This window comes from Theropithecus gelada, chromosome 12 (genome assembly GCF_003255815.1).
Source record: "Theropithecus gelada isolate Dixy chromosome 12, Tgel_1.0, whole genome shotgun sequence".
Classification (NCBI taxonomy): Eukaryota; Metazoa; Chordata; class Mammalia; order Primates; family Cercopithecidae; genus Theropithecus; species Theropithecus gelada.
The window spans coordinates 117,398,979-117,411,884 of NC_037680.1; the positions used below are offsets into that span (position 1 = coordinate 117,398,979).

Below are 12,906 nucleotides of genomic sequence, written 5' to 3' on the forward strand. Positions count from 1 at the left end.
CTCAGCCGTCCCTCACCCTCCTCACCCTCTGCCTGCCCCTGCAGTCCCCTGGTGCATCTAAGCAGCTGCCCGCTCAGGCCCAGGCTCATCTGAGTCACTCACCATCCCTGTTAGCGGACTGCAGACTGTGCCTCAGCCCACAGCACCCACGGCACCCGGTGCAAAGAGCCCCTGAGGGTGTGAAGCCTTCTCAGTCCCTGACAATTTCTTGAAGGCCTCCTCCACCAGGTTATAGGACGGGAGCATTTTTGCAGAGCTCAGGAATTAAGTCCTAACCCTTCCTCCACCCTTGGCCCACAGGCTGTCCTTCCCACCACTGCCCAGAGGGAACACCGCGGCCTGCAGTCTGCTTCTCAGAGAAGGAGGTATCTGCAGGCATCCCCCCATGCTGTCCTCCCTCCTCTGGGGCAGAGGGAGGGTGTGGATGCTGTGCAGTGGGAGCGCAGTGGGTAGCAGGCAGGAAGCCCGCACCTCAGGGAGCTCTGGTGTACACACACAGCCTGCCTTGCCCTGTGGCTCCTACACGCAGGGGAGCAGGGGCTGGGGGAGGAAGGAGGTGATGGGCAGTTAAGCCCCAGGTGGACAGAGAGGGCTGGGGTGTGCTCAGCTGGGGAGCAGTCAGCTGTGTGGTGGGGTGGGTGGGGTGGGGTGGGGAGATGCACCTGTGGGTCATGGGCCGGGGGCTACTTTGGACCACCCTGAGGAGCTGAGCTACCTGGGGCTGAGGGTGGGCTAATCCCTCACCTGGAAAAGCCAGTGGGGAGCAGATGTTAGAGCAGACTCATTTTTCTGAGGCAGGAAGGAAGCTGGAGGCAGGCTCAGCCCAGGACAGGGGGTGGGCAGGGGCCCCGGGAAGAGGGAAGCTCGACGGCACAGGGTGGGTGGAGAGCCGTGTGAGAGAGGGGAAGGGGGTGTTCTCTCAGGCCTGGGGGGCATGGAGACCACCCACCTGGGCACACGGGGCCACCAGCTCCGTCTGCCCAGGGCTCCAGCCCCCAGCTCCCCTGGAACGCGCACCCAGGTGGGGGATCCTCTAGGTCTCTCCAGGTGCTGGCCACTGTGGGTTTTGTTTTGCTTGCTGGTTGGAGTTTTAGTTTTTTACGTTTTGGTAAATAAACGTAACTTTTACCGTCTTAACCACCTGTCAGTGTGCAGCTCAGCGCCGTTAAGAACGTTCACGTTGGCCGGGCGCGGTGGCTCAAGCCTGTAATCCCAGCACTTTGGGAGGCCGAGACGGGCGGATCACAAGGTCAGGAGATCGAGACCTAGCTGGGCAAGGTGGCAGGTGCCTGTAGTCCCAGCTACTCGGGAGGCTGAGGCAGGAGAATGGTGTAAACCAGGGAGGCGGAGCTTGCAGTGAGCTGAGATCTGGCCACTGCACTCCAGCCTGGGCGACACAGCGAGACTCCATCTCAAAAAAAAAAAAAATACAAAAAAAAGAACGTTCATGTTGTGATGTGGCCATTGTCACCATCAGTCTCCAGAGCTCGTCTCATCTTCCAAGCTGAGACCCTGTCCCCATCCCACACTGACTCCTGCCCCTCCCCCATCCCCTGGCTCTCACCATTCTACCTTCCGTTTCTAGGGCTTGCAGCACTCCTGGGACCTCGGGTAAGCGTTGGCCTTAGCACTCACTTATTTCACTTGGCATTATGTCCTCGGGGGCTTCCAGATTGTGGCATGTGTGAGAATTTCCTTCCTTTTAAAGGTGGAGTAATATTCCACGGTGGGGATGGACCCCATTTTGTGTATCCAGTCATGTGTGAACAGACACCTGGGCTCCTTCCACCATCAGCTGCAGTGCAGATGCTGCTGTGAACACAGGGGTACAAACATCTCTTTGAGTCTCTGCTTTCAGTTCCTTGGGGTATACGCCCAGAAGTAGGTTCCTAGATCACATGGGAACTCTGTTTAATTTTCTGAGGATCTGTCACACCGTTCCCACTGCAGTGCACAAGATCCCTGGCTTCTCCACGTCCTACCCGGCACTCATCCTCCGCTTTCTCGGTAAGAGCTATCCCAGGGGCTGTGAAGTGCTGACGTGCTGTGGTTTTGATTTGCGTTTCTCGGATGAGGTGACTCTGAGTGTCTTTCACGTGCCTATTGACCGTGCATGTATCTTCTTTGAAGAAATGTCTGTTCAGGTCTTTTGCTCATTTTTAATTGTTTTCTTGTTGTTGGGTTGTAGGAATTCTTTTTTTTTTTTTGGACAGTCTCCCTGTCACTCAGGCTGGAGTGCAGTGGTGCCATTCGGCTCACTGTAACTTCCGCCTCCCAGGTTCAAGCAATTCTCATGCCTCAGCCTCCTGCGTAGCTGGGATGGCAGGCAGGTACCACCACGCCCAGCCAATTTTTTTATACTTTTTTAGTAGAGACAGGGTTTCGCCATGTTGGCCAGGCTGGTCTCGAACTCCTGACCTCAGGTGACCCACCTGCCTCAGCCTCCCAAAGTGCTGGGATTACAGGTGTGAGCCACCGTACCCTGCCAGAATTCGTTATACATTCTGAATACTAATCCTTCATCAGATGTAAGATTGGTAAATATTTTCTCCCATTCTGTGGGTTTTCACTTTCTTCATAGCGTCCTTTGATGCACAAGTTTTAAATTCTGATGCAGTTCAATTTATTTTTTTTTCTTTGATTGTCTGTGCATTTGATGTCATATCCAAGAAATCACTGCCAAATCCTGTGTCATGAAGCTTTTCCCTACGTTTTCTTCTAAGCTCTTTATGGCTTGGGCTCTTACTTTTGGATCTGTGGGCAGGGCGGTAGCCCCAAGCCTCCTCTGGTCCCCAGGCAAGAGCCCCCTCCCCAGGCACGTTTCTTCACTGTGCTGTGGTGTTTGGCCTCTGCCACACTGATAGAAAGCAACAGAGGGCAGGGTCCCCAGCCAGCCCGGCAGCCTCTCCCAGGACCCAGGTCCCCCAGGGCCTGCCCATGGCAGCATCCACCGGCAACCCCTCAAGTGGGTAAACACAGGCTGGGTGAAGAGCAAGGTCTTCTTTCCCACCCCACAGAACCTCTCAGGACCTGCCTGCCCCCACAACCGTCTGGATCCCCCCTAAACCCAGTACATGTATCCAGCTGGCCTCCCCTCTCAGGAGAGTGGATGAGACCTTGACAATCACACCGAATGCTTTGTTCTCCTGCATCAGACCACCTGGCTCGCCAGCCACCACCCCTGCCCTCAGCTGGCCTCCTGTCCACGCCTGACAGGTGGGGATGAGATGGTGCCACTCCGCTGCTGTGTGCAGGACGGGGTGGCACTCCCATGCCCTCTGAAGAAAGTTCATGTGCAGGGCAGCTCAGCGGAGCGGGTGGGCGGTGGCCAGAATGTGGCGCCCTGTGTCCCAGCCTCACAGCCTCCAGGGCTGCCCGTCCTGCCGTAATCACACTGGAATCTTTCCAGCCTTCCGTCACTGTCTCAGCTCATTCGGTGACTCTGCACCCCCCAGGGCCAGAGCTGAGTCCACACCTGGCAGAGCAGACTGTCTGAGAGGACAGCCAGTGACTGCTTGAGAGGAGTGGCTCCATGGCTCCCTGGGGCCGACCTGGGTCACAGCCTCTTTGGGTTCTGTCCGAAGCACATCCCCCGCTGGTGCTAGACAGCAAAAGACACCCGTGGCCAGCTGTGGGTACCCGGCAGCCAGTGTGTGTGTGCCTGCTTGCCATCTGTTCCTGTGTCCCCACGTGGGCCCAGCACAGCCAGGATCGGGGACTGTCCCCAAGGAGATAAGGCTGTAACCCCAGCGAGGTTTCCTGTTTCAAGGGAACAATGACAAAACCCGGTGATGATGTATCTACAGACAGGTGTTCCTCTGAGCCCAGGAGGGTTCTTCCTCAGCCTCCGAAAGCCAGGCAGGTCGGGGAGGACGAGGAGGACCGCATCCAGAATGGCCATGGGTACCGAGTACCTCCCCCAGTCCCGGGGAGGGAGGCATGAGGTCCAGAGAACAAGAGCCCAGCCCCCATCAGGCTGTGGGTCAGGACTGGGCAGGGCCCCCTGAGCCCCACCCTCCCTGAGAACCCACCCCACAGAGTGCCTGCACCCGGGGAGGACCCTCTATCCCATCCTCCACTGTCCCAGGACGTTCCCTGGGGGCCCAGCCAGCCTCCGGCCAAGGCCTCCCATGTGGGTTCTTCTAGTCCAGCCATGGCCCTGGTCTGGGAGCCCCATGATGGACGCCCAGCAGTGAGGCCTTGGGGGGCGTGCATGGGGCTGGGCCAGCCCTCGTGTCCTGGAAAGGTGTCCTGGGGGGAATCGGGACCATGGCCAGCAGGCGTGGGCTTTCCTGCACAGCCACAGAGGGGCAGGGTTAAGGGGGAGAAGCAGCGTCAAGGGGGACATTGGGTGGCAAAGAAACAAGGATGTGTCCGGTGGAGCAGCCAGGACCCCAAGGCTAAGAGGAGGTGGGCGGTGAGGAGGGCCTGCCTTGGGTCGGGGCCCCACCAAGAGGAGGGACCACCCTTCATGGCTCACCAGGACTCTCCCAGGAAATCCCTCTTCCCTGGGCAAACCCTCCAGTGCCTGAGGAAGAGGCGCGGGAGGTCATCTGGGAAAATCATGGACTTGGAGCTGCCGTGGACAGGGGGAGGTTGAACTGCAGGCGGCCATGCCCACCCCAGATGGCACAGAGGCCCCAGGCGATGCCCACCTGGACCCAGAAAATCCCATCCTCGCCTTTGGCCTTGTCCGGGGCAACTCCACAGCCAGAAGGAACTTTCTAAAACGCAGGTGGGGCCGGGTGCAGTGGTTCACGCCTGTAATCCAGCACCTTGAGAGGCTAAGAGGGGAGGATCGCTGGAGGTCAGGAGTTCAAGACCAGCCTAGTCAACATGGTGAAACCCCGTCTCTACTAAAAATACAAAAATTAGCCGGGTGTGGTGGCACGTGCCAGTAATCCCAGCTACTCAGGAGGCTGAGGCAGGAGAATCACTTGAACCTGGGGGGCGGAGGTTGCAGTGAGTCGAAATCGTGCCACTTCACTCCAGTCTGGGCGACAGAGCAAGACTCCATCTCAAAAATAAATAAATAAATAAATAAATAAATAAATAAATAAATATAAAATTAAACACAGGTGGGAGCCCCTGCCACCAGCCCTCCTGAGAGCTGTCACCTGCAGAGGCCACACGGGGTGCCTCCACCTGGCTGGGCCCAGTGCACATCACCTTTGGCCTGGATGTACGGCTTCAGGTCAGGGCATCCCTCCAACACCCCCATTCAGGCCACCGGCCTGCCCTGAACATGGGCATCTGTGTCAGGACTGACACAGGACTTGCTTCTGGCGTGTGAGGTCTTATCTCCACCTATCCAAGAGGCCCTCATGGGAAATCACACCATCCTCCCAGCCTCCTCGCCACTCCCCACCGTCCACAAGTCCACTCAGATGCCCCTTCCCCACTCCACCCACCCTGCCCCCAGCAGGAACTCTCACCAGAGGCCAGGGCCACACCCTCTAAGCCCCAACCCACCTCAGGGGGGTTCAGCGGAGCCCCAGCAGGAAATGCTGCCCCTCCCACCTCAGGCCGAAGCATCGAGGGCAGGGCTTTCCATGGCCACAGGGCCTCCCAGGACTCTGAGGGTGGGCGACAGGCAGTCTCGAGTGCCTGGAGGATCTGGAGGCTGCTCAGGGAGGGGCCCAGCCCATGGAGTGCGTGTCCTGGGTCTGGACCTGGAGCTAGAGGTCATGCTTGGGCCAGAAGCATGAGGCTCAGATGGACTGACCAGGCCCCTGGTCCCCCAGGGACTGTCCAGTGAAGCCCAGCCCGGATGCCCATGGGGCTGTGTTTGGCCAGAGAGCCTGTCCTGTCCCTGCAGGGCCACCCTGGAGGTTGTCCTCAGGAGTGGGGGTGAACAGAGCACAGGCGTTTCTCTGGGAGGGCTCCTTTAGAGTACAGGTGCCTCTGCTTCTTGAATTTCGCCTCTGAGGAGGTAGCCTGGGCCCTCTGCCCTCTCTCGGCAGAGGTGGGCCCTGCAGCAGGAGTGGCTGCCCTCGCGTGAAAGGCTGCCCTGTTCAGGGTCCGCTGTCCACTTCTGTGGCTGTCCCTTCCCCAGAGGGACTCCTGCCAGCATCAGCTCAAGGAGGTCCCAGCTCAGAATGAGGAGCCCCAGAGGGAGTGGAATGGGGCAGAAACGCTGGCATGGCTGCCCGCCAGGCACCTGACTTCATCTGAGACCCCGGGAGGCCCAGGCTCAGAGCCACAGAGCTCTGTGTTTGCAGGGACAGCCGGCCTGGAGGTGGCAGACATGGCCCTGCTTCCCTCTCATTGCCTCACCTATGGGAAGCTGCCCTGCCCTGGCATCCCGACAGCTCCTGGCAGCCTCCGGGGTGAGAAGTTGTGGGTAAGCTCTGCAGACCCTCTACCACGCATGCTGACCGGGGCCTGCTCTCCTCCAGACAGGGCGGCTGGCGGTCCTTTCCGGTTCCAGAGGGTGGGAAACGGTGCAGCTTCCTGGGACAAGGGTGGGTCCACGGGCAGATGACTCTGAAGGGCTCTAGTGGGAGTCAGACCACAGGTGCAAGGCCAGGAAGATGAGCTCCTTTGCCCCTCAGGCAGGCAGCGTCCCTCCCCAGGCCTCAGTCCACCACCTGTGACAACCACTACATTCTTTGACAAATGTTTTTAAAAAGCCATAGTTCTTGAGTCCAGATCAAGGGACACCGGTGATCCACGTGCTGCCTCTGCCTGCTGTGTGTCCAGCAAGCACACGGCTCCCCCTGGAGCGAATGTGGGGGCCGGTGTCTGGGGGAAAAGGCCAGCCCCTCCCAGGTGCCGTTGCTCAGGTAGACAGTTTCACCCAGGGCGTCTCCAGGTCGCCAGGGAAATCTGCTTCCAGCCAACAGCGTTCCTTTGTCCCCATAGCAACAGGGTCCTGCACTCCCGTTTCCAGGGAAACCCAGCTCTCAGCGTCCCGATTGCCACAGCAACACCTACGGGCTCAGCTGGCCATACTCTCTCACCCACAGGGCGAGGGCAGCTGGGTGCCCAGGCTTGGGTCGCAGGACTGCAGAGCCAGGTGCCACACAGGTGTGGGGCCCGTGCACCAAGGAAGACCCTGGCCAGCTGGAGGAGACTTGCCGGGGAGCAGAGCCCGGCCTCTGGGGTCCTGCGTTCTGGGCTGCAATGAGCTCTGCCTCCAGCGAGCCCGGCAATGGGGTTGCCTCCCAAAAGCCCCTACTGGGGCTGGACGTCGTGATCCAGGTCAGTGGGGCGGTCGCTTCCCTTCTTCCTCCTGAGAGCAGGTTGGACATGGCACAGAGAGGGGGTGGCCAGGCGGGACCTTCCTGGTTCCCGGGGCACTTTCCACTTGCTCACATGTTCGCCTTGAGCGTGCAGGCAGTCACGGATGCAAGCAGGCACACCTGTACACACACACCGGCAGCCTGCAGCCAGGAGAGAAAGCCTGGGAGAGAGAGCTCTGGGCCGCTGCTGGCTATGGACATTCAGGTGGCCAGCGTCCCTGGCAGCCACAGGCTTGCAGGCTGCACACCAGTGCCGACAGCCCTCGGCACTGACATTCTGGGGCCTCTTTCACTGCCCTCCCGTGGCAACGTGTGGGGGCCCGCGGGGCCTCCCTGGGGCAGTGTTCGCATTGCTGTACATTTGTGGGAGGCTGTGGCTTAGCCCTAGTGTCTATTCTGTGGCTTCCAGATGTTCTGGTTCTGTCTTCATAGCACCTGGTGTGTGCAAACAGTGGCTGGGCATTGTCCCGTGTCCCTCTCCCCTCGCCTCCCTACTTCCCAGAGCCCACCTAGAGCCCAGCCTGCGGTCCCACCTCAGACATCCCTCCTCCCTGAACTGCCATCACCTGCTGCTGGCCCCTGCAGCCAGGCCCCACCTCCAATGGACCCCTCGGGATCCCAGGGAACCCCTGACGAACTGGCTTACTCGCGGTTGCTTGTTAACCCAGCTCTTAGCATCTCAAAACTACGCCACGGCAGGCTGACACGGCCCTATCCAAACAGTACAGGTCACCTGAAAGGAGAGATGGCCACAGCTGGTGCAGGTGACTGAGTGACAGGGTAGACCCAGGGTTTGCTCACACACAGGGCCGCACGAAGACTTAGGGCAGGATATGTGAATCAGGTGATGCAACGAGACAAAGAGATGCCATGGGGTGACCTCTATCTCCTCCACCTGGGGTGACCTCTCACCTCCACCTCCTCCACCTGGGGTGACCTCTGACCTCCACCTCCTCCACCTGGGGTGACCTCTCACCTCCACCTCCTCCACCTGGGGGTGACCTCTGCCTCCACCTGGAGTTCGGCCAGCTCTGCCTGGGTGTCGGCTCCATGAGTTCTGAGAGCAGGGCTGGTGAATGCAGGCTGCAGAGCTAGCATACTACATTTACAGGACACTCGCCGCCCTGTGAGGACTCTCATCCCCTCGGATGTCAGGAAAGCCGAGCCTAAGGGTTGGAGGGAGCTGCTGTGGTTAGCGGCTGGTCTGAGGCCGGTGCTGACACCAGGCAGGGGCATGAGCGCTGTGCAAATGTGGCTGAGGGATGCTTTGCCTGACCCCAAATTCCCACTGTCCCCGGGAAACTCATCTGGAGACTACACAGGCCCCAGTGAGGTCAGCTCTGCCCGCCCTCCCGACACCTGTTATTTTCGCTGTAGTGATTGAGATCTTGATGCCATTACCCCAGAGTGAGCAGGCAGCAGGCGGGCGCCAGATGCCCAGATCAGCTGTCCAGATGGGCGGCAGAACCGTAGGGATCCTCCACCCTCTAGCTACAGCCTGGAAGAACACAGGGCCTGGAGAAGGCTGTGACTTGAGGATGCAGGAGCCTGCCCCGTGACTAGGGGTGGTGGCTATGGACAGACGGTGAACATGCTCCCAGGCCGGGAGGAGCCCCTCTGACATCCTCTTCCTCCGGCCCCAGCTGCTCTCCCCTCCTCTGGAAGCCCCCCAGCAACCTCTGCACAGCACCCCAGAATGCCCCCCACCCCAGAATGCCCCCACCCCAGAATGGCCCCCGCCCCAGAGCTGAAACTGGACTTAACGGGGCAGGCTTGGAAACTCTCAGCCTCTGTCTCTGGGGTGAGCAAGTCGGACATGTGGAGTGCAAAGCCCCCAGAAATTACACATGAATTGGGGGGTATCTGTGACTGCTTTGAGGGGTGGGGGGTGTGCCCTTCCTCGGAATCTCCTGCATCCAGACCCACAGCTGATGGAGAAGCACGGTGCACAGATTCCCGGACGAGGAACCCAGCACAGGAAGCCCAGTTCCCTCAGAGCTGGGGGCTCCTCAGACTCCGTTTCTCTGGGCTTGAGTTTTGATTCATGCTACTTTTCTAGGAAATTGTCCATTACATCTAAATTTTCAAGTTTATTGGCAAAAGTTGTTCACAATATCTTCTCCTGTCTTTCGGATGTCTGCAGGATCTGTGGGGTAACCAGCTGACCCTCTTTGCTGGGGGGTCTTGAGACAGGGCTTTCCCAGGACTCCAGACAGCCTTGGGTCCGGAACCCACGTCCTGGGCACAGCGGGGAGGAAGTGGCTGTCCTGAAGTGGCATCTCCTTTCTCGTTTCTGATGCTAGCCGCGTAGTGATCCTCCTCATAGCATTCTTAGCTTGTGTTTCACTAACCTACATATCCATTCTTCCTTTGCTTTCAGTTTATCTGGGTTTGTTCTTCATCTAACTTCTGGAAATATGTGCTTGACTCATTGATTGTTCAGCCTTTTTAAAAATTTCTTTTTTCTGGCCGGGCGCAGTGGCTCACACCTGTAATCCCAGCACTTTGGGAGGCCAAGGCGGGCGGATTGCTTGAGGTCAGGAGTTTGAGACCAGCCTGGCCAACATGGTGAAACTCCATCTCTACTGAAAATAGCCGGGCATGGAGGCAGGCACCTGTAATCCCAGCTACTCAAGAGGCTGAGGCGGGAGAATCGCTTAAACCCAGGAGGTGGAGGTGGCAGTGAGCCAAGATTGTGCCACTGTACTCCAGCCTGGGAGACAGAGCGAGACTCTGTCTCAAAAAAATAAAATAAAATAAAATTTTTTAAAAATAAAAATAAATTTTTTTCTTTAAATTGTGGGAAAGTATACATAACATGAAACTGACCATTTTAACCATTTTTAGGAACAATTCTGCAGCACTAAGCACATCCGCAGTGTTGAGCGACCATCACCACCATCCATGTCCAGAACTTTTTTTGAGACAGAGTCTTGTGTTTATCGCCCAGGCTGGAGTGCAATGGTGCGATCTCGGCTCGCTGCAACCTCCGCCCTCCCATCTTCAAGCAATTCTCATGCCCTTAGCCTCTCCAGTAGCTGGGACTACAGGCACACACCACCATGCCCAGTTATTTTTTGCATTTTCAGTGGAGACAAGGTTTCACCATGGTAGCCAGGAGGGTCTCGAACTCCTGACCTCAAGCAATGTGCCCGCCTCGACTTCCCGAAGTGCTGGAATTACAGGTGTAAGCCACCACACGCAGCCCCAGAATTTTCATCTTCCCAAACTGAGGCTCTGTCCCCGTTCAACATTCACGCCCCATTCCCCACTCTCTCGGCCCCCGCCATCCTACTCTCTGGCTCTATGAACTTGGTGACTCTGGGAGCCTCGTCTAAGTGGATCAGATGGTATTTGTCCCTTCATGGCTGGTTTATTTCACTGAGCATGACACCCTCGAGGTCCACCCATGTTGTAGCAGGTGCCAGCATTTCCTTCCTTTTTAAGGCTGAGTAATGTTCTGCTCATGAAGGGACCACACTGTGTTTATTCGTTCATCTCTGAATGGATGCCTGGATGGCTTCCGCCCGTTGGCCGTTGTGAAAATGCTTCCTGTGAACCTCGGGGTACAAATATGTCTTCGAGCCTCCACTTTTAATTCTTTCGGGCAGATGCCCAGAAGTGGATGGCTGGATCGCACAGAGAGTCTACATTTAATTTTGTGGGGACCCATCACGCTGTCTTCCACAGTAACCACACCGTCTTACCTTCCTGCTTCTTTTCCTCTCTCATGTACGCACTTCCCTCCAAGCAAGGTTTATCTGTCCAAACTGTTGTTACTCACACCACTTTTCACACCAAATGTGTGGGTTTCTCCTGACACCAGCCAATTCTCCAGCTCTCTGGACACCAGCTAGCCGTCCTACAGTTCAATCCAGTTCGGACCCTAACCATCCAGAGCTGGCACAGACCCACAGTTTAAGGACTCGGTCCCATAAAGCTGCCCCACCTCAGATGCCAATCACAAGTCCTAGGCCTCCCGTATTCTGTCTGACCGGCTATGAATTAGGGGTTCTTACAACTCCCTGCTCAACTTGATAATTTGCTGGAACAGCTCACCTCTGGAAGTGACTTTCCCATTTGATTACCAGTTAATTACAAAGGACACAACTCAGGACCAGCCAGAGGGAGAGGTGCCCGGGTCAAGGTATAGGGGGCAGGGACGGAGCCTCCAGGCCCCTGGGTACACCAACCACCCACAGCACTGCCTTGTATTCAGCAACCCAGCCTGCCCAGCCCTGTGGTTTGGGGTTTTTATGGAACCTTCATTAAGTAGCCAAAATTCATTTAATCATTGGCCGTTGGTTCATTTGGCCATTGGTTCATGATTAAATGGTTCATTCATTTAATCATTGGCTCCAGAGACAGCTCCTCTCCCCTCCCCAGATGTCGGGGTGTGGGGCCGAAAGCACCAATGCTCTAATCGTGCCCTGGTCTTTCTGGTAACCAGCCCCTACTTTGTGGCTATCCAGGGCCCTGGCCATCAGCCATGTCCTAGGCCAACAAAAGACATGCTTATCACTCAGGAGACCCCAAGGGCCAAGTCTAGAGTCCCCACCACAGGATAGGAGCGGTGGATGGTTTCCAAGTGGCCAGGCCACAGTGCCCATCACCGAGCCCCACACTGTCACAAGCAAGCCAGAGGCAGACGCTCAGCCCATCTCCAAATCTCCCAGGACACATCCAGGTCTTGTCAGGCATAGCCAGGGCCGCTGTGCTAATGACACGGGTCCATCCTCCCGCTCAGGAACCCCTACCAGCCCCGTGGTCCAAGGATCGCGTCCCACAATCCTCTACACAACATTCGAGGCCCTCGCAGTCTGGCTCCAGGTTCCTCCCCACCCCATTCACCCCCATCCCCACTGGCCCTCTCCCAGGCCCTGCGCAGCTCCCTGGAGACACACCCCCTCCACCTTTGCTTCCACAGCTCCCTCCACGTGGACACAGTGCCCAGGCTCACTAGCTGGTAGGTTCTGTCTTATCCCACCTCCCCCAGGAAGCCTGCGTGGGCACCAGGGACACAGGGACAAAAAGGAAAGACAGTGTCCTTGCCCTCCTCGAGTTCCTTGTTCTGAGTCATTTTGCTGTGAGTGGTTCGGACCTCAGGCAGCTCCCGCTGAGCTCTTAGTCTTCTGAGCAGTGCACTGCATCGAGCCTGTCTGTGTGCCAGGCATTGTGTTGGGGGCATAGAAGGGAATGAGAAGTTGTCTCTCCCCATCCACAGTCCCTGCCTCAATGCCTGGAGGGGGTCCTTCCTGCAGGGGTAGCCTAGATTTATCATCACCTGAAGAGCAAACTGACACCCACAGAGGCATGTTCCCGCTCCTGGGTGATGCCCAGGCCCAGAGTGTGCTCCACAAACACGGAGACTTAAACTGAGCAGTTGCAGAAACACAGCACTTTGGAGGCCAGGTGTTATCCCAGGCACAGAGAAGCTCTTTTTCCTAAGGAAATGGAGCCTGGCAGGAGGCCACCCGGCCCAAGGCCCTCTCTGCGGCGGGCCAGGCTGCGGAAGGACGGCAAGCAGACATCCGGTGGCTGGACTTGGCCGGAGGCCCTGTCCTCAGATGTGTTCTTCAAGCTGTGCCTGCTCCTGGCAAGGCCAGACTACCCCGCCTGGGGCTGCTGGGAGGGCCATGGAGGGACCGGGAGGGAAAGGCAG

At 57.6% G+C, this 12,906-nt stretch overlaps 1 protein-coding gene across 1 annotated transcript in view; it reads left to right on the forward strand.

Annotated features, from left to right (window-relative positions):
* The first annotated feature begins 7,125 nt into the window (after window positions 1-7,125).
* Window positions 7,126-12,906, forward strand: part of CROCC2 (ciliary rootlet coiled-coil, rootletin family member 2) — an 82,677-nt gene continuing 76,896 nt past the window's right edge. Inside the window, 1 exon segment of the mRNA XM_025403972.1 lies at window positions 7,126-7,203. Coding sequence (XP_025259757.1) covers window positions 7,126-7,203 — 78 coding nt within the window.